This window comes from Acartia tonsa, chromosome 2 (genome assembly GCF_053477335.1).
Source record: "Acartia tonsa isolate MP-2025a chromosome 2, ASM5347733v1, whole genome shotgun sequence".
Classification (NCBI taxonomy): Eukaryota; Metazoa; Arthropoda; class Copepoda; order Calanoida; family Acartiidae; genus Acartia; species Acartia tonsa.
This window is the reverse complement of record NC_137261.1, coordinates 52,310,041-52,332,748: the sequence shown is the minus strand read 5'-3', so window position 1 is coordinate 52,332,748 and position 22,708 is coordinate 52,310,041. Positions and strand designations below refer to the sequence as shown.

General features: G+C 30.6%; 1 protein-coding gene across 1 annotated transcript in view; it reads right to left on the bottom strand.

Moving 5' to 3' along the window:
- Su(Tpl) (Suppressor of Triplolethal) overlaps positions 1 to 22,708 on the bottom strand; it is a 95,614-nt gene that overhangs the window by 58,085 nt on the left and 14,821 nt on the right. Inside the window, exon 2 of the mRNA XM_080151290.1 lies at positions 17,259 to 17,309. Coding sequence (XP_080007416.1) covers positions 17,259 to 17,309 — 51 coding nt within the window. The remainder of the gene's footprint in view (positions 1 to 17,258; positions 17,310 to 22,708) is intronic.

Sequence of the window (22,708 nt, the reverse complement as noted above, 5' to 3'; positions counted from 1 at the left end):
TTTTTTTCATAAAAATTTCCCTTATATTTTCTCGTGACACTTGTAATTTTTAAAACAAGTCAATACTAAAAAAAGTGTAAAATCTTTTAAGTGTCAAGAAAATATAATGGAAATTTTTATGAAAAAAACAGTTTATCTCAGATGATTAAAAATTGTCTATTATGTCGAGTTTTCGGCGGGAGCGGCGATTCCGCCGCCGTTTCTTCACAGTTCCATATTGTTCTCCACAAAAGAAACTGCTATACCGAATTTTAGAGCTATAACTCTTTTAAGGGCTGAGATCATGCACATTTTACTTTTGGTTTCAAAAAGTGGCACATCCGCCTCCCCCCTTTACATTTGATGTTGTGTTCTGAATATTTTTAGGAATTTTGGGATATAAAGCAAGTTATTTTTTTTAATGCTTAAAAACATAATAGCCCTTGTTATAAAAAGATATTTTAATTTAAAAATTATGTAATAAACTAGTAAAAACCACTCCAAATAAAAACACACACAGCAGTAGCAGCATAATGAACAAGTTTAATAATTGTTTTAAACCAAGACTTGAAAACAAAGACTTTTATCATGATCAATTCTGTTATTGATGGTTTAATTATACATTATACAAAGTTCAGACTAAAGTTCATTTAAACCCCAACACTGGACTGTACAGTGTACAATTCACAGTTCTTAAAAACAAACATTAGAATGGACATGTTATGTAATATCTTAAAATGCTTACTTTATATGTAAGCCAAACAAAAGCCCTTGAAAAAAAGATTCTTTCTTCAAATCTTGGTTTAAAATCTGGTGAAACATAGCAGACATTCCTTTAACTATGGTACAACCATCAAGTTTGGGATACATATTTAAAGGTATTTATTTGAAATGTCTTGTGTTTGACTTCTCTTCTTATTGTACCCCTTGTTGGCTTCATGAGACAGCAGTATCAACAGTTGAAAGGGAGAGATGGTTCGGATCCTCAAGCTATTTACATCAAACTTATAACAGTACATTTTCACCCTTTATTAGACTGCTACTGTTATGTTATAAAACTTTGAAATAAGTTGAAGGAAATTTCATTTAGAGTGCACCAAGAACCAGTTAATGATCGTGTCGTCTTTGTTTGGAGACTTAGGGAGGGAGTGGACACTGTTGACATAGAATCAATCTGCTATCAAAAGCACAATCTCTTGAATTTTGGGGAAAGATTAAATAACATTCCATTGTCCTATCTCTATTTGGCAAAGGTAGTTCAAATTGGCTTTCTGTCCAACAAAAAAATATGATAATTCAATTAGAATTAAATTATTTTTAGAGCAATACAAAAACAAATATATACAAAATAATCTTTAAATATTTTTTTGGAAGCATTAGCAATAATGTTAGGTTAGAAAGTAAAATAAAAATAAGTTTTAACGCAAGGTCAAAAAGAATTTTAGGCCTTTAAAACTGTACTTTACAAATTGAAAAAAAAAGATTACCATATGCTACATCATTAATAAAATAAAATGATTATTAATAATAAGTTTTAATTTAATTATTATTCCAATGCAATTCTGGCCAGACTAATGCAAGTATATATATGCAATGTATATATTTATTATAGGAAGATAAATGGAAGCCAGCCAGCATATTATTAGAAATAAATATATACTAACAATTGAATATGCATAATCAGTCAGGAAGTTAGGAATATCAAATTTTTAATTAGGAAGGGTGAAATGAGGGGCATTTTTTTTATAATTTGTGTTAGAATTAGAAAGTAAACAGTTTGATAAATAAGCTAGATTCTTTTTTTTTCTGTGTTTAAGAGTATCAATATTAAAGACAAAAGGCACAACCCTTATACAAATACACGTGTTTAAATGATTTTCAAGTAAAAACATAATTACAATAAATCAATAAAATGATCTGTTGAAGTATGATTATTATTAATATGTGTTCTAGATAATTGTCTGTTATAGATTTTTGATTCTTATCTGAATTGATTATTATTAAAGCATGTATTTAGATAGGGGAGAAGTTTTTTTATTATAGGTTATTTAATTCTATACTTATGTATGAAAGGGGTGTTTTACATCAAGGTCCGATTTAAAAAAACACATATTTGTACATTTGCTTTCAGAAGAAGCATATTAGAGGTTATTTACTCTTGTACTTTTAAAACCTGCTTACATTTTTAGACTACTAGATGTCTGGTCATGAAAGAAAGAGAATGAAAGAATAACTGCATGTATCGCCACAAGATATCTCCATATATGTATCCTATAAAACATATATATCCTTAACTAAGAAACCCTCTAACACCCCCCCCCCCCCCCCACTGAACCAGTCGCCAGAAAATGCAAAGCGTGAGAATATCCAAGCTAAAGGATTGAATTTTTTAAGCAGGTAGGCAAAGATTTGACCTTCCATGTAGGCCTTAACCATCCCCCCTCTCATTCCATTCATTGGTGGCTGCAAAACACAAACACAACAACACACACACACAAATCCCACATGTAAACCACCGAAAATTTAAAAAGACCAAATCAAATTTTGAAAGACAGATTGCTAATCTTCTAATTTTGTCAATTGCAACAAAACTAGTTAAAGGGGATTTTTCTTTAAAAAATACAATAAAAAATGCTTTTTTTTATTTAACTCCTGCTCTAGGCTAAGAAATATTTCATCTATGTAGGTTTTACATCCTTGTTTCATAAATATTTTGCCGAAATTGAGCAATGAACTTTTAAAATAAGTTCAGAGAAAGGTAAAATAATGATATTTTTCCAAGAATTACCTAATTGAGACAAAATATCACTCTTCAATTAACAAAATTAGATCAATTAAACCATCTCTTAAGATTAAATTCATAAAATAGTTAAAAATATAGGTACTTTATAAATAAAAAATAATTAAAATTATGAATATTCCAAACTTGAAATAATATATGGAACACATGCTAAAGTGAATAATGGTTGAATAAATATCATTAAATATATAATGAGGTTCCTTGTGGGGGCTCAAACAAAACTTATAAATAATCAAATCAAACTATATTGTTAATAGCCTATTGATGGGCCATTTATATGGAAATCAAACATAAATATCAAATTAAATTAATTTTGGCATTTATATGTATTTACACTGAGTTAGTTAATTTATACATGAATCAATATATATTATTTATCTATGTATATATATGGCATGCCTTGGTTTAATGGCCTATTATAAGGAAGTCAACCCAGGGAATCAGATAAAAGTTGAACAAATGAGAGAGAAAGATAACTCTCCAGAGGGATGGAGAGGTGGGCGCGTCACATACATTCTCTAGTAGCAATATATATATATGTACCAGGATATAAATTAGAATTTTACATATTAATGACCTCTAGTTAGGTACCTTTATGAGTAGGAGTCAGAAAAAAAGATAAAGAAATAAATACTTGTTAAAAACTAAAATTCCTTATTTTGAGTGGAATGTTCCCTAGCTTACATCTAAACATGTGAATGTTACACTACTGCATGCCTAGTTAACTATAGTTCTTTACACCCTATACATACACACATAGGCCTGAGCTGTCTGGAATACGTGTGTGTGTGTGTGTGTAATAATATCAGCTGATTTTGAGAAACAGCTGATCTTTACTCTTGTTCAGCGAACCTTTTCCTTGCATCTTGCGTAAGATCCAGGGATTTTATGGGATAAGACAAGAGATGATAAACTGATATACTATTCCAATTAGGATTAACAAAATTACCATGTGGATTGAAGATGGATACTGCTAGTTTGTGCAACCTAATCAAGTCCTAAAATTATTAACCCCAGAAAACTTCCTAATAATACTTTAGGGACTAGTAAAATTTACAGTCCAATGTCCCCTCCTTCCCTGGCAACATCATGAATCATTGTATTGTAGGAAAAAATAACATTTTTTTCAGCAGGCTTCAAAGATGTAAAATGTCACAAGCTCCTTAACTAAAGAGCATAGTTGCTTCATTATAAATAGAAGCATAAAAATGATTTTTTTGCCAGGAAACTGCATTTTTGAGAAATAAACTAATATTAAATATTAGTCATGTATTAAAGACGTGTTCATTAAATAAAATTTTGAAAGTATGCTATTATTTATTAAAAGCTTTTCTTTATAAAAATTTATCTCGGTTTAATTGGACTTTATAAATATAATTTATAGGTCCTATATTCAAACTGATAAAAATAGAATTAATCAGCTATGACCTCGCCCCCCTATTTAATTTCTATATCATTTTACCCTCTCATTCATCTAATTTCGCTAATCTGAAGTAGGAATTAAAGGGGGGGGGGGGGGGAAATCAGCTGTTTATTAGGGTCAGTGCTTGAAATATTTATCTCCCAAAATTTATGTTTTTGGTATAAATCTACACCATTAAAACCCTCTTTCCCCCAACTTCCCTTTTGTTCTGACATATTGATCCAAATACAATATACAACATCCCCTCCCACCCCCCTTTATAAAAATGTACCTAAATAATAAAAATAAGAAAGAATCACCCCATTAAGATTACTAAAGTACCCCTCCACCCCCCCTGTTTTTAACATGGTAACATGATGGGGTCAATCAACTAACTTGTCCTACTCATGACTCCCCAGCCCCCCCCCCCCCCCCACATTATAACAATAATTCCTTGCTAACCAGTTTACCCCCCCCCCCTTTATTGTTGTCTAAGTGATAACCAAACATTTAAATGTATCCACCCCTTACTCTCTAGCAGCATATAACAATTGAGAGCTTGCGAGCAATAACTGTTATACTTTGTATTTACATTCAGGCCGCTCAGATAATATGTCAACATTTGTATTCATTGTAATCTGTACTTTTGTTTTTTATGTAGGACACCTTTAGATAGTGCTTGTTTTAATTAAAAAATAAAAGTATATTGATTAAACCAACAGTAATATCTAAACAAATTGGGCCTAATCTATTACAAGTAAGTACATAATTCATGCTAGTCAAGTGTTAAAGAAATATCTGTGCGACCCGAATTTCCATCAATCACTGGCATACAAGTCCCTGCAGTACAGATTATCTAGGTTGTTAAGTAAGAAATACATTATCAAGGAGGGAGGGGACATTGGACTCAAATCTTATTTGGGTTGTTGTACAAATATTAAGTGTCATAACTTTTCTTCCAGTGATTCTGATCTACCTGTAAAGCGGAATTTTAGAGGTACATCAATTTATTGTTCATTGTCTTATGCCTTAGATCCCTGTATATCATGTAAGTAGTCTTATTATTATTAGGGGGAGGGGGACAAGTTAAGTGTGCCAATAACATAACATAAGGCAAATTATTGATATAAATACATATAATAATTATAAGTTATTAGGCATTTGATAAAGGTAATTAAATATCTCCAAATTTATAACATTACTTAAAAATAGAGAGAGGAAAATTGAGTAAAATTCTGAAATAATAGCATCAATTAGTTGAAATTCTGTATGTTAAATGTATAACTATATTTTTACGCCTCTTTACCTCATATAATTACAAAATTAATCATTACATAACAGAGCTGTCTTAAAATATTTAAATCTCACTTTTCATTTATTAAAATTAATTTTGAAATTTAGAGGAACTAACAAAGCACATTAAAAACTTTATTTTAAAACATTTAAAATTTATTTCAAATAATTCCTAAAAATTGAATCTCAAAATATCAAAATTATTATAAAAAATATTTTTAAAAAGAAGTGTCTACTCCATAGAGTTGAATCTAAGAGTATTTCTGTGTTTTATAATGAAAAAGGATGAACATAATTTTATTACAAAAACTATAAAATTACAGAGTTTTTAGTGTAAAAACACTTGAAATAAACCATTTGACCAAGCTTTTACTCTGAATATCTTCAGGGAAAGAGGGAGAGGTGAATGGACAGAAAATTAATACAACCATCTGAAGATTTCATTATGCCTTATGTATAGGATGGTGAAATGGGGAAAGAAAGGTATGTAGATTAATTTACAATTTACCCCCCCTCCCAGCCGCCCTGGAATATCTTATAAAATGCAATTTGCTCTTATTTGCAACTCTTTGAAGAAGCCCTACACACCTCTCTCTTCTAAGTCTCTGTGCATTGCAAGGGGAGGTGTCACATAGCGGGGGGTGTAGCATTGAGGGGTGTCTGGTGGCGTGGCAGGGGGGGTACCGCGTGTCATCAAGACTTGCAATTGTGTACACCCAAGGACACCTTCCTTCTCTCCTCTAGTATCTAGTGTCAATGTCTAATTATGCAACTTTACTGGAATTGAAACTTGCCAATCTTGTCGAGGAATTTACAACTCTTGCTTTATATGTGTTACTTAAGTAACTTGTAGTTTATTTATAACAAAAGTAACCCTAATGGTCTAGGGTCTAAAGGGATAAGACAATGGACATAAATCACCCCTTCTGTGGATTAAAAATAGTGATTGAAACGTTTAGACACTCAACTAAAATAAACAACTAATCAAAAATTTCAATTAAAGTCCCCAAGGTTGTTAAACCATCGATTAAGAAAACGTTACTATAAGATTTTGGGGACTACAGTCCAAAGTCCCTTTTCTCCTTGCTAATGGTCCTAAAAGAAATATATTAATCTAGATGTATAGGTAATAGGTATTTTATTTTTATAATTAACACTAATTATCCCATTTGATGGGATATTTTTGGAAACAATTTGACATTTCCTTTAAAAAAATGTTACTCATATCGCGATGCAAGAGTTCTTTGGGTTGGAGAAATTATAAAATGTATAATTTTTAGATAGTTATATTATCCTACTCTTATATAACGTAAAAAGTTGCATGTGTTTACGTCCTGTAAGATCTTGCAAACGGCTCTATGTAGGATAATTAGCGGACTAGGTTAGGATTTAGTATATTTGGCGAAAAATGTATTAAACCCCCCAAGAAAAAAGCTATTGCTCTCTAACAAAAGAAATGTGATATATGATGATTACCCTAAAAGCTAAGGGCGACGCCACTAGTACAGAATATACATTACACATATAAACGAGAATAGTAAGGAAAGCTATGAGTCAGATGTATAGGAACACAAACATAAACTTGTGGCCTATTGCTTATTTCTCAAGGAGATAAATAGAGTATTTAGCAGGGAGGGAGGGGACATTAGGCTGTTTATTACTCTAGTCCTCAAAGTTTAACTATAACGTTTCCTAATTTGTTGGCTTAAGTTGAGTTAACGTTTCACCCAATAATTTTAATCTACAGAATGGCAATTTTGTTGGGGATGTACATCAATTTATAGGCCATTGTCTTATCCCTTTACATCCCTGCGTATTTAGTATCTCTGGGCGGAGAATTATTACGAGAGAGTGTGGATACCATGACCTCTATAGTTCCTGCTGCTGCTGCTGCCCCGCCAGGCGCCTGAACACACCCACACACACATATTTCTACCTTTCAATAATATCAAGTCTAATTGTTTTGTAATTAAAACTGTCACGTTATTTGAGTCACGTGCATGCAGGCGATTTCATATCAGGGATCTTGAGGGATAAGACAATGAAAGTTTGTACAACCCAATTAAGCTTTTAAAAGGTATCAAAATTTTTAATTTAACGAATAGGAGAATGTGTTTATTAAACTTTGGGGACCAGTATTTTAAATCTTATGTCACGTTTCTCTAGTTCACAAAATACATGAGTGACCATTTATTTATAAGAATGTACAGCGGTCAGTCTATAGAGGTGACAGATAACCAGTAGTCCAATAGTGTACGTAAGCCTTATAAATACCATGGCTGATAAACAATAAAATACCGATTCTAAAACTTAAATCAATATTTGATAAGATTATCTTTCACTTTTGTAGACTAAAGTTAATAAACCTTTCCCAAATACTAAACCTTATGTACAAAATCGTATCATTTATTGCCTATCATCAAATTAGTTTCATCTAAATATCAAAACATCTTGTCTGGCCATATCAAAAACCCTACGGGGCTTAACCAAAACAATCTAAATATCTTAACAAAAAATGAACTAATTTTAAAGAAATATTGATTCTTTATGGTTTAAACTAATCCAAAATAAAGAAACATAATCTATGATTACTTCAAATAAATATTAATTACCCCCTCTGGCTATGGAATGTTCAACTGATCCCAAATAAAAAAAAATAAATACAGGGAAGAAGGGGAAATTGCACTGTAAGTTACCACTTTAATTTATTCGTTTACAAAAAAAAAAATAAATAAAATTTTAATTTGTTGTCTACAAACTAGTAAAATCAAAACTTATCAACAAATAACTTTAATCTACAGAATCGAAGGGGTAGCTTTGTTTTTCACCTTTAGACATGTACCTAAATATCATTATTTGTCTTATCCCTTAAGATCCCTGATCAAATCTGTCTTATAACCATCAATATAATTATCCATCAAATCATACTTTGATCCACCTTCAATGTTATCTAATTCAATTTCACAAACAAAGGACAAAAATTGATTTTAAATAAGTGAAATATTTTCACAGGACTTAATTATCATGTCACGAGAACATTTCAAATATACCGTATTATCAAAATGACCAGTTTAAGAAACATAATTTCATAAAATTTAAATCTTCTTTTTTATATTCATGATACCTAATATTTTTTTTTGTTGAAATATTTAAAAATTTATGAAATTCATTTTATTAATCTTGAAGGTTTGTTATGATTTAATTAACAAATAAAATGAATGCTAAAAATCAATATTATTATTTCTTAAAATTGATATTTGGTAAAAATATTGTAAAAGACTGTTAAACGATTTTCAATCGAAAATTTAAATATTTTTATGAATAAAAATATAATATTGTACCTACACGGAAAATTAATCATATAAAACACATGTTACATTCATGTAAAAAGGTTTAATATTAACACAAAATGTATAGGTAAAAATACACTTAAAATAAATCTTAAAATTCATTTTTATTGAAAAATAAAATTATCTTCAATTTAGTTTGAACAGGGAGGAAGGGAACGTTGCCAAACTGGTACCCAAAGTTTTTAAAAAAAAACCTTCTCCGAGTCATTGACTTAAAAACTTTTTTATCAAATCTTGATTAGGTTATTATCACTTTTTAACCAATATTTAGTTCCACAAAAAGGGGTAATATGGTTTACCATCCTAGGGTTTAGTTAATTGTCTTATCCCTTCAGGTCCCTAAACTTGAAGAGCCGCCAAATTATTTTACGTAACAAGGAAAGAATTGCTTCATGAAAAAATCTTTTCCAGTTTTTCAACTTTCTTGCAATAATATGCATCAAAACTTACAATTATATGTAGTAAAAAGCAATATAAAGCAATGGGAATAAATTAAATCTTAAGACATATTTGCAAGTAAGAAACAATCATATGATACCTTCATTAAAAAAACTGTAAAAATTCTTACTGAAAAAAAGTAGTTGTTGCTAACCCTAAAAATTGATAACAAAGACAATCAGTGGAAAAATTTGGGCAATGAAAATTTCAAAGACAACGGATTGTGTAACTTTTTTTATTGAAAGAAAGGTGGCATAACTTGTTTAGAAAAATGCGTGAATAAAAGGTTTTTTTTTGTCTTCTTGGCTACAAAAAAAATAGGTATTTATGAACTGGCCTAATCTCTTAAAAAAATCTAGAAAAAATGTAAAATTTCTAAGAATAGCAAAATCAGACAGAACACACAGACCAACGGTATAATATTATACAAATTATAAAACAGTTATAATGTTTAGTGTGGTATGTGGATGGTTATTCAATTTATATTGTTCCAACTTATGAGAGGGAGGGGACATTGGACTGAAAATTATACTGGTCATCAAAGTTTTAAGAACTTAGTCTCTCATTCGTTGGCGTAAAAACTTCGGGTACTTTTATCGGCCAGTTCCAAACTATAAGTGCTCAACCCTTTAAATCAAAAGTTTAAATGTAAATAAGGAGATATTTGGACTATCATAATCGGTGGTATATTTACCAATTTATCGTCCAACGTCTTATCCCTTAAGATCCCAAGTGTTGACACCATTCTATATCTTATCTTTTGTTCATTTTATATTGATTAAAAAAAACAGCTGTTTAGTAAAGTTAAATATTTAAAAAAAAACCTTTTCAACTCTTAATATAAGCCGACATTAACAAAATGTATTAAAGTAAAGTAAAAATTGAGAAAATAAGCTGAAAATGGCCTATTGGTCTTTGTATATAAAAGCTTATTTGTATATGGTTGAATGAACAACAGCGCTAACAAAAAAGCAAAGAGACATTATTACTCATTATCAAAGAATCACCTGCAATATCCCATAAAAACGGTCATGGACCTCATTTGACAACCCACCCCCAACCCCTGGCCTCCATTCTATTTAAATTTTTTCTCAATACTATTTAGTCTTGACGTCAATTTATTTAAGTTATGTGCAATTGTGTGTGGGGGGGGGGGGGGGAGGGAAATCACAAGTAAATATTTATGGAAAATGAAGAATTAGCCACAACCCTCCCCCCTCTCTTTTTATAACTGAAGCTGCAGCCGGGCCTGTACCCCACTCACCCCACCCCCCCCAACAAACAAAAGAAAGCTGTCAAAGCATTACTCATGCAGTTTAATTTATTTAAGGCCTACACTTAACTTATCTCACCCCACCCTACCCACCCCCTTACCCTGCCTTAAATTTCAACATTCTATTCCCCCCCCCCTCTTTCTACTTTTCCAGAAATTCCAAGTAAAAATGCTTCTCTAATTGACTTTGAAATATCTAAAATATGTAAATAACAAGGATAAAATTAAAGTAATGTACCAACACAGCCCTTGATATTTAAAAGAAATATCTTAAAATATCTAAAAGTCCAAGGTTCAATGAATTGTGTAACTAGACAAAGAACCAGAATTTTGTGTCAAGACTTGATATTTCAACCCAACCTTTTTTTTTTCATTCTTTCTTATTTAAGCCATAGAAGTAGTAGTTGTCTAAAAAGAGCCCACAGCATTTTTAAAGAGGGCAAGTTTATAAAAATTGCATATTTATTTTGAAATATCTATCTATGACAGAAGCAATATAAATAAATTTTTTAAATTCATTGGGAGGGAGGGGACTTTAGCTAGTCCCCACAGTTTTATAAACATTTGTTGGCAAAAAAAACTTTTTAATCCTTAGTGTCTAAACTTTTCAACAATGATCTTTATATACAGAAAGTGTATTTGACATAAATTAACAGCAAATCGTCCCTTAAGATTACTGATAATTTTTCCCTTTTAATAAAAAGTTATTTGTACAAAAAACATATAAGGATTACTATAGAGTTGCTATGCTTGAAAATATGTAAACGATAATTTGTGTGGGATTATGGCTAAACAAATACTGAAGCTCTGTATTATATAGTAAAACTATAATATGTAAACATAATATTATTACATTTACGTAAATGGATAATAGATTTTTTTTATAATTAGAGTTACTACAAAGGGTTTTTAAATATCTATCAACTTTCCTAAATTTCTCAACCTCCATGTTTGACAGGGATCTAAAGGGATAAGACAAAGCACGATAAAATAAGGGGGGGGGAAGTTTGTACACTTATAGGAAATGAAATTCAGTATCAAAGTTTGGGAGGGACGTGTAGGCTTGTTTTTAAAGTTATCAACCTAATTCTTTTTGTAAAATCTCTTATATGACTGGATGTACACGGAAAACTTTGAAAATTGAATTTTGGTACTTTCCTTCAAGGGGCCAGTGGAGCAAAAGACCCCCCAAAACACTAAAAATATGAGTTCTGAGCTTATTTTTAGAGATATCAACCTAATTTTTTAAATGTAAACTTTTTAAAAATAACTGAACTTAATAACCATTACACATTTCATTTTGGGACTTTCCTTCTAGGGGCTTGTGGAGCAAGAGACCCCCAAAACTAAGAAAAGGAGTTCTGAGCTTATTCTTGAAGATATTGAAGATATCAACCTGATTTTTTTTCAAAGAAAACTTTTTTAAAAGTAACTGAACTAAGTAACTACTACACATTTCATTTTGGGACTTTCCTTGTTGGGGCTTGTGGAGCAAGAGACCCCCCAAAACTAAGAAAAGGAGTTCTGGGCTTATTTTTAGAGATATCAACCTGATTTTTTTCAAAGAAAACTTTTTAAAAATAACTGAACTTAGTAACCATTACACATTTCATTTTGGGACTTTCCTTCTAGGGGCTTGTGGAGCAAGAGACCCCCAAAAACTAAGAAAAGGAGTTCTGAGCTTATTTCTGAAGATATCAACCTGATTTTTTTTTGCAAAGAAAACTTTTTAAAAATAACTGAACTAAGTAACTATTACACATTTCATTTTGGGACTTTCCTTCTAGGGGCTTGTGAAGCAAGAGACCCCCCAAAACTAAGAACAGGAGTTCTGAGCTTATTTTTGAAGATATCAACCTAATTTTTTTTATAGAAAACTTTTATAAAATAACTGATCTAAGTGACCATAACACATTTCATTTTAGAACTTTTCTTCTAGGGGCTTGTGGAGCAAGAGACCCCCCAAAACTAAGAACAGGAGTTCTGAGCTTATTTTTGAAGATATCAACCTAATTTTTTTATAGAAAACTTTTATAAAATAACTGATCTAAGTGACCATAACACATTTCATTTTAGAACTTTCTTTTTAGGGGATTGTGGAGCAAGAGACCCCCCAAAACACTGAAAATATGAGTTCTGAGCTTTTTTTTTATAGATATCAACCTTATTTTTTCAAAGAAAACTTTTTTAATGTAATTGAACTAAGTACCTAACTGTTACACATTTCATTTTGGGACGCTCCTTCCAGAGGCTTGTGGAGCAAAAGACTCCCCAAAATTAAAAATATTAGTTCTGAGTTTTTTTTAAAGATATCAACCTGATTTTTTATAAGAAAACTTTTTAAAATAACTGAACTAAGTAACCATTACACACTCTTGATTACCACTACATTATTGATATCTTTAAAAATAAGCTCAGAACTCATATTTTCAGTGTTTTGGAGGTCTTTTGCCCAACCAGCTCCCAGTAGGAAAGACCCAAAATGAAATGTGTAATGGTTACTTAGTCAACCTGATTTTTTTAAGAAAACTTTTTTAGACAGAACCGTACTAAGTAACCATTACACATTTCATTTTGGGACTTTCCTCCTAGCAGCTTGTGGAGCAAAAGATCCCCCTAAACACTAAAAATATGAGTTCTGAGCTGATTTTTAAAGATATCAACCTGATTTTTAGCAAATCTGTTGTGGCTGCGTAGTTCAGTTAAATGAAAAAAGTTTTCCTTAATAAATCAGCTTACCTAATATCTTTAAAAATAAGCTCAGAACTAATATTTATGGTTTTCAGGGGTCTTTTGCTTTACTAGCCCCTAGAAAGAAAGTCCCAAAATTAAATCTGTAAAGGTTACTTAGTTCGGTTATTTTAAAAAAGTTCCTTTAAAAAATCAGGTTGATATCTTTAGAAATAAGCTTAAAACTCCTATTTTTAGATTTGGGGGGTCTTTTGCTCCACAAGCCCTTAGAAGGAAAGTCCCAAACTGAAATGTGTTCTGGTCACTTACATCAGTTATTTTTAAAAAGTTTTCTTTAAAAAAATCAGGTTGATATCTTTAAAAATAAGCTCAGAACTTCTATTTTTAGTTTTGGGGGGTCATTTGCTCCACAAGGCCCTTAGTAGGAAAGTCCAAAAATGAAATGTGTAATGGTTACTTAGTTCAGTTATTTTTAAAAAGTTTTCTTTAAAAAAATCAGGTTGATATCTTCAAAATAAGCTCAGAACTCCTATTCTTAGTTTTGGGGGATCTCTTGCTCCACAAGACTCTAGAAGGAAAGTCCCAAAATGAAATGTGTAATGGTTACTAAGTTCAGTTACTTTTAAAAAGTTTTCATTGAAAAAAATCAGGTTGATATCTTCAAAAATAAGCTCAGAACTCCTGTTCTTAGTTTTGGGGGGTCTCTTGCTCCACAAGCCCCTAGAAGGAAAGTCCCAAAATGAAATGTGTATTAGTTACTTAGTTCAGTTATTTTTAAAAAGTTTTCTTTGAAAAAAATCAGGTTGATATCTTCAAAAATAAGCTCAGAACTCCTGTTCTTAGTTTTGGGGGGTCTCTTGCTCCACAAGCCCCTAGAAGGAAAGTCCCAAAATGAAATGTGTATTAGTTACTTAGTTCAGTTATTTTTAAAAAGTTTTTTTTGAAAAAAATCAGGTTGATATCTTCAAAAATAAGCTCAGAACTCCTTCTCTTAGTTTTGGGGGGTCTCTTGCTCCACAAGCCCCTAGAAGGAAAGTCCCAAAATGAAATGTGTAATGGTTACTAAGTTCAGTTATTTTTAAAAAGTTTTCATTTAAAAAATTAGGTTGATATCTCTAAAAATAAGCTCAGAACTCATATTTTTAGTGTTTTGGGGGGTCTTTTGCTCCACTAGCCTCTTGAAGGAAAGTACCAAAATTCAATTTTCAAAGTTTTCCGTGTACATCCAGTCATATAAGAGATTTTACAAAAAGAATTAGGTTGATAACTTTAAAAACAAGCCCACACGTCCCTCCCAAACTTTGATACTGAATTTCATTTCCTATAAGTGTACAAACTTCCCCCCCCCTTAATTACCCATTCATAGTAGTTTGAACAAACCAATCAATATATTTAATATAAGAACCCAAAGAATGTGAAGACTATATTATGGAACTTTTGGCAACACCATAATTTAAAATTCAATTTAAATCATAAAGAAAAAGATTAAGTAAAAGTTAGACGAGGGGGGATATTAAACCCCCTGATGTCATAAATCTATCTGAATTGTGATGATCGCATTGAATGAATAACTATAAATACAAAGCTGTGCGTAATATAGTTGACCACGGAAATAGAGTAAAATGAATATGTGATATTATACTATGTGTAAAACAAGGGGTTTCAAAAATGTGTCCAAAAATATGATAGATCATTTAATCTACGAATCTTTCTTCCTCACAGGAAAGAGACATTGGACTGTAAATTATACTGGTACCCACATTTGTATAACATGTTATCTCATTAGGTGGCTATAAACTTTGGGAATTTTATTGAATTTTGATTGGCTAGTTCAAACTATTTGTGTCCAAACTTTTCAACTATAGAGTCCATTGTCTTATCCCTTAAGATCCCTGCTTTTCCCCCGATGCTATCAAAGGCAGGAAGAAAAAACTAATATATCCACAAAAAAAATCTTTTATTAGACAAAGAGTTTTGTCCTCGAAATTTTTGGTTGAACACACCGGAGAGACTGTAAAATAAATTGAACATTATTATGTGTGACGTCACTACAGCTTGAGGACTCACAACTTATCTAGAGGATGAATGAACACAATAGTATTTTTACTATGAGGCTGACACGCTAGCCGCTGCAACGGCTTAAAGCCGCGTTATTTTGTCATTAAATAACAGTTGAAATAAAATTAAGCGGCTAACACTTTAGCTGCCGCAGATGCCAAAAAACAACTCGCCACTGGGATTGACAATAAGCTGCACACAGCTGTTTCATTACAATCGCTTGTCAAGCAGCAAATGACGGCCGCTTATTGTAGCCAATGCGGCCAGCTACAAACCTGGCAGTTAGAAATCCCCGTTGTTTTCAGTTTTCACTATTTCCACATATCGTAAAGACAAATGTAAGGACCAATTTAATGGGATTGAAGAACATAAAAACAAGGATGACAACACCCATAAAAGCGAAGCACTGAAACGGTTCTTCGCTTTTATGGATGTTGTCATCCTTGTTTTTACTGAAACGGTGCTTGGGGTATGGTCGGACCTCCACGTGGTCCAAGCGGGAACATCCATCCGGATGGCTAACCGACCAGGAGGCCAGAGGAGACAAAACTGTAATGTACAGGGCAACCTGGAACCTGCAGCCGTCTTTTTTTTGGCAACGGAGGGGGAGATCAGTAGCCGAGTTCTCTCTCTCCTTAAAAACATGTAGGCCAGACACTGTTAGTGCAAACGCACGAGCAGTAGGCAGTGTACTATCGGTACAGAACGCCCTAGAAGAAGAAGAAGCACTGAAACGGTAGGACAAACAGACATTAACACTTGTATACTTGCAGAACTGAATAATCAGAATATAAATGAATAAGAGTCAAAGCATAATTGTGAGTAAATTTGTTGAAAAACTTCTTGATACAGGATAATGTTTATGGACATAATTACATTTTTAGGACTTGATTCTAGAGTTGCTTCGCTTATTACATTATACTTTGTTGTCCCAGGAATCAATATACCAAAAATCAGATCAATCGGATGATTAGATTACATAAAAATTTGTTTTTAAAAAAGTAAAAAAATCAACATGTTTAAAAAGGACGTACGGACATTTTGGTATTGATTAGAGTTGCTACGCTTTCTAAATCGTACCTAATTACTAAAGGAATCACCATGCAAAATTTAAAATCGATAGGACAATTCTAACATGCCTAAATTAACGAAAAAAGCTATCCGTTACGGACGAACGGACCGAACCTAATTATATAAAAGCTTCGCTTTTAAAAATCTACATTGGATGTAGGTTGAAAATAATGTAATATTTTCTGGGAAGTTATTTTTATTTTTACAACAGGTTATATTTAGATACTGTAAAATAAATCTTATTCTGACGCAAAATGATAAAAATAGAAATGTTTAGCAACGAGCAAACTAGTTTTATTTTAATTATGCTAAGTTTAAATTTAAAGAGTTAAAATTAAGTTTAAAATCAATTGTGTACAGTTTACCTTACAAGAACAAAACAAGCTGTTTAAAATGACTAAAATAAACAGAAAAATTCTCATTAAATACCATTTTAAAGTCATGTAAGCATACCCACTCAAAAAACAGTCAAATATTTTGACATACATTCAAAATTTAAACAAATTTCAGTCTAGCCCCTCTTCCAACCCCCCCCCCCCCCATCCCCAAACCTCTTGGTAATGTAAATAAATGTATAAAAATAAAGCATATAAGTATTTAAGCATATTTCCATTTTTGGTGATTTTAGAATGTGTCAATTCTAAAATATGGAGCCTTATTTTTGGTGATTGTTGATTCTTTTGCTTTATCCTATTAGACATATTTTATACCTACCAGGGCTAAATATATCTAATAAAATTGCTTAAAAAAAGCTCAGTTATTTATTATATTACTATAGCCTAAATTCATTGAGTAAAAGCAAATAATTTTTAAGTAAATACTTAAAGCAAATGTAATCAGTTAAGGCTTAATTAAAATTAGGCCACATACATAAAAAATTAAGATTAATAAAAAATAACTTACCCCATTTAAATCATTTTTAAGCTGTATAGTAGGCGTGTCATAATTACCGCCCTAAAAATAGAAAAAAATCATTAGTTAATTATATTTCATTTATAATTAGAATTTACATAATATCAAGGATTTAAAGGGATAAGACATTGGACGATTTATCCCCAAAATCAAAATTAAACATTCCAAAAGTTTTTAAGCCATCAATTAAGAAATCGTGTTTATTAAACCGGTGAGTACCGGTGTAATTTAAAGTCCAATGTCTCCACCCTCCCTGCATAAGATATAGTATTACATCATATAAATAGGAAGGGTAAATATAGTACATACTAGTATACATTAATATAAATAATAGGTATCAAATAACTAAGACTTTATATGTAAATATAAACCTATGACATACTTAGTAAATAATACAAGTTTCATACAATTTTCTAAAACAAATAGGTAAAATATAAAGTATTCATAAAATTACCTTATTTAAATATGAAATTAATTCTAAAAGTTTTTTTTTCTTTAAAAAACATTTACCTCCCTTGAATTGTTGTTTACCGATATCATTTAGAAGTAACCTAATTTATGGTTAAGCAGTTAACAAAACAATTCTATTTTGTACTTTTTTATTGTTTTTGTTATACATTTATAATTGATATTTTTTAAGTAGGTACATAAATATTTATTAATATTTTTATTACTCAATACAAATATATTATATTATATATGAAATTGTGAAAATACAACAAAACGAAAATTTGAAATACATAAGCAGAAGTTTGAAGGAACATTTGAAAATATTGAAAGGAAAAACAAGGAATCCGGAAGTTTTAAATGTTGATCAAAACATTGGCATTTTCCTTTTTTGTTTCATTTAGTACATTTAGCACCACCCCCCCCTTCTCAAAAAACACTTTACTGGACTTTTAAAGGTGGGTTAAAAAATATTTTGTAGTCAGCACAGTTTCAAAAACATTTTTGTACCAGTTAGATGAATTTGAAAGGAAGGGAGGGGGGGGGGGGGAGAGCATGGCCCAAACGAAATAAAAAGTAAACTGTCAGAACATTTGCAAATAGTTGGAAATATTATCAATGCATCTTTAGCTAAGCGACGACGTCTGTTGTTTCATAATATTATCCATATATCTTTATCTGCTGTACATTTCACGTTGATATTTTAGTATTTTATCATTTTTAAAAGTTGGATATTAATTTAATGTGTGTTACATAACAAAGATTTAATTTTAAAATTTTGTATGAATTGTTGAATTAAAATAAAATATGTTTTTTATTAAAATAATGTAAAATATTCTACTGAATTTTTTTTAAAATTCCCTTTTAACCAATAAATTAACATCAGCATTTTTTTATTTCCCTCATTAATGAAATAAAAATTACATTTTTACATTATTTAAATTTATTTTAATCTATAAAAATTATTAGATAGAAAGTTTTAAGAAATATTTCCCAGTTAAACCACCTTATTAATATGATAAATGGCATTATTTAATCCTAAAAACCAAATAGGTCCAAAGTCAAACATCCTTGAAATTGTTAAACTGAAATGGATTAGCTTGACAATGTTTAAAATCATCCAAATAAATTGACTTTTAGACTTAACAATGTGGTTTAGTATACATATTTTTCAGAAATTTAAGAATTGATTTTGAAGTATTACGTCTTTTTAAAAATGACAAAAATCTACTTTTTTTACTTATTTAAATATCTGTTGATTTGAAATATCTTGCTTAAAACTTGACATTATATAACTGTATCTGAGTGTATATGTCTTATGATGATGTTCTACTTATTAATCATATCTTTAATTTCAACATTTATAATCAAATACAATGATTTAAATTAAATAGTGATATGATTATTTATTTAAGAGGTATTTTGTCAATAATTAAAGGAAGGTATGTTTAAAAGTCCTAACTAGTTTTTTTCTTCCAAATAATCACATGAATTATATACTTGAGGTTGCCTAGATAAAATCTACTTTTTGACAGTACAAATGTAAAACGTAGGTTGACTTTACTTCTAGTGACCTCTCAGCAATAATACATGATAAACTGGAAAGTTCCTAGAAACTTAACTCAATCATTTTCCAAATAATCTTTTATATAATTCTTTCATTCACAATATTGGTAAGCATTTTTTTAAGGTCTTTGTTATGACATTGTTCTTTGATGATGTACATCCAGACTAGACGTTTTTTTACGAACGATAAAATCATGAATATTCTTTTTTTGGTGATCAAATAAGTGAGAGATTGTGTTTATAAAACTTTGGGTACCAGTGTAATTTAGTGTCCCAATATCCCTGACCTCCCATCACTTGTATTCAATACAAGAATTATGAAGATGCGCTGAGAACAAATAATTGAAGTAATCTTCATTTAATTCTCATAATCAGCTGTCATTGAAACAATTTAGAAGTGAGTATTGCATACATCTCTATCTCTCTATCTTGAAGCTTATCAATCATTATTAAAAGTGTTCTAGTGATTTACATTTTTTAGGTAAATAAAAGAAATAGTAAAAAACCTTTTTTACTCATACTTTTGTCTAAAAATAATTTACCAAATTATAATAAAAAACTACATATATCTATAAAATAAATAATCTAAGAGTTTCCCTTTAAATTATGATTTAATCAATGTCTACATTATTAGCAGGGCTCTGCAGCTGCCAACCAATTTTAAATAAGACACTGGTTGCCCCATTTATTGATACTTTTAAGCATCAAAACGAAAGTAAATCCTTGCAGAATGTTTTATTTTTATATAAAAATCCTTGCACAATTAGTGAGCATGTTTAATTTTTACATAATCATGACCTAGGCGTAACTTTTGCAGCCAGTCAGACAGATAAATTGCAACAACTTCATATCATTTAGAAGAAATAATCCTAACTTTTTGCACATAAGTTTTTTTTGCTATTGCAAAAAAATATGATACTTCACATGAAAAATAACCTAAAATGGTATTGAAAATAAACAAATGCCTATCAAGTGCATAGGCTGTATTTGAATGTATGCAGGGAGGTGGAATACATTAGATTGTAAATAATACTAGTACCCAAAGTTTTTTTGGCTTAAAAACTTTGGGTACTTTTTTGAATTTTGATTATTTAACAAACTAGAAGTATCAAATCCAACTTTTCAACTAAGAACTTTAATCTACAGAGGGGGGTATCTTGTTTATCATCATTGGATAATCATATAATTTTTTTCCCATTATCTTATCCCTTAATATCTCTGAAATGTGTGTATATATACCACGCACACGTATTTATAAATAGGAAATGACAACACTAAACCTAAATGTGCAAAGGTAGAGATAGGGAAAGCTATCCTGAAAATATTTTAGTAATTCATTTTTGTGATAGGTATAAACTTTTTAAATTCACATTTTTTACTTGGTGTAATTCTAGTCTTATTCCATTATTTTTTTCTCCAAATGTTTATTCCCCTCCCTGATTTGTGTGCTTTACACGGATTCGCACATGCAATACTGTTAAAATACTCACAGTGAAATTTTTTGCAGCCATTTTTGCATATTAATTTATATAGGTATGTTTAAATAGATTTTAAGACATTTGACTGTAAATTAAGCTTGTAACCCTAGTCATTTTTATCACTTTTTATCATTCAAAGCCTTTGGATACTCTTAAAAAGTTTTCAATTGTTGGATTTAAACTAGTGCCCAAACTTTTCAACCAATAATTCTGATAATAATTTTTATCCTCTATAGTCTAATCCCCGGATAAAACTGTTGATTTACTTGATAACCTGAATTGGTGAAATGAAAATACATGAATATTCCACAGTGACCCCCCCCCTCCCCCCGACTTTAAATGTCCTTCTGTGTTGATTATCTGACATTGAATGTATAAAAACTCACTCAGCACAATTTAAAGCTCATGGAATAAAAAAAAATGTTCCTTTTATCAGTCTTTTCTATTCATTTAGCATTTAATTCAATTAATAATGAAGACTAATCTTAAATTAAAATTTTTGAAATTTAATTTTTATTAAATGTGAAATTGAGGAAAATGTTAAAACAAAAAAATTGATGTAATATCAAAACTTAAACCATATATCATACCCCCCCCCCCCAAGGTTTCATCCTTGTTTTTTTGAAAAATAATGAAATGCAAAGACAAAATTCTGAGAAATAGTGTGTATAGTAATAAAGAAATAAATACCTTTTGCTGAAATATTGATTGATTTTATTCCAATAGCCCCCCCCCCCTTCTTTAACATTTAAATGGCCTTAAACCATGTCTTAATCCACTCTTTCCCGGATTTAAAGGCTTTAACGCGATCAGGAATAAGGGTGTAGGTACCAAAACAAATTATTTTTCTAGATTTTTTTTTATCATATTTACATTGGATAGGTACCTAGGTAGGTAGATGTTAAGACATTTTCATGTTTTTCGTGAATTATTTTTTAAGTGTCCAATCCCTTAATCCGTGAGTGACACCCAGACATAAACTCCAAGACGAAGAAGTGCAGATAGAGATATATGCTGCAAACAAAATTATTTTGCACAATTTTCAAGCTTCAGTGTAATAACTGTCAATTTATAAAGGACAAATATAAAAAGATTGTGGGAGCTAATGGTTTCAGATTTATGGATATATTAATTCTTTGATCTTACAACATATTTTCATGTTCTATAATCAAGTGAACGCTGTAGCGGCTAAAACAATGATTTTCCCCATCCCCTCCCCTTATGGCTTATACTCGATAAACCTAAATTGACGACAATTTTTCTCCTGTCATAATATCCACATATATTATACATCCATTTTTGGATTAAACAAAGATTTAAGTATACTTGGTTTTTCCTAAAGTTTGATTCTTAAAAAGTTATCATAATACCAAAATGGTCAAAACATTTTTAAGGACCAAGGCAATATTTTTTTCTTATTTTTTTATATTTAAGGAAAATATTTAATATTCTAAATAGAAACTTATTTTGCGACGAACTATTGCATTTACAAAGCTGAACAAAAAGAAAGTTTTGTTTGATATAAAAACCTGGAGAATACAATGCCGATACGGAAATATTTTTATAGCATAGATCAAACTTGAGTTGAATATTAATGCTGCAATACTCACAAATAACATGGCAACCCAGTTGGTAAAGATATTCAAACGGTAAAATATTGATATATATTTAAAAGGGCACTGTATGCTTATTGTCTGACTGCCCTTTTAGGGGATCTAAAGGAAAAAGTACCCTAAGTTTTTAAGTCAAAGTGTTTATAAAACTTTGGGTACCAACAACATAATTTACAGTCAAATGTCCACTCCCATAGACGTCCCAGGGGGGGGGGGGCTTAAAATCCCCCCCCCCCCAAAAAAAAAGCTTTAACGTCTTTGTCCACTCCAACCTAGTCCTAGTTTTTAAGTACACAACTCCATATGTATTCCTTAATAAGCCATTAGCAATAAGTTT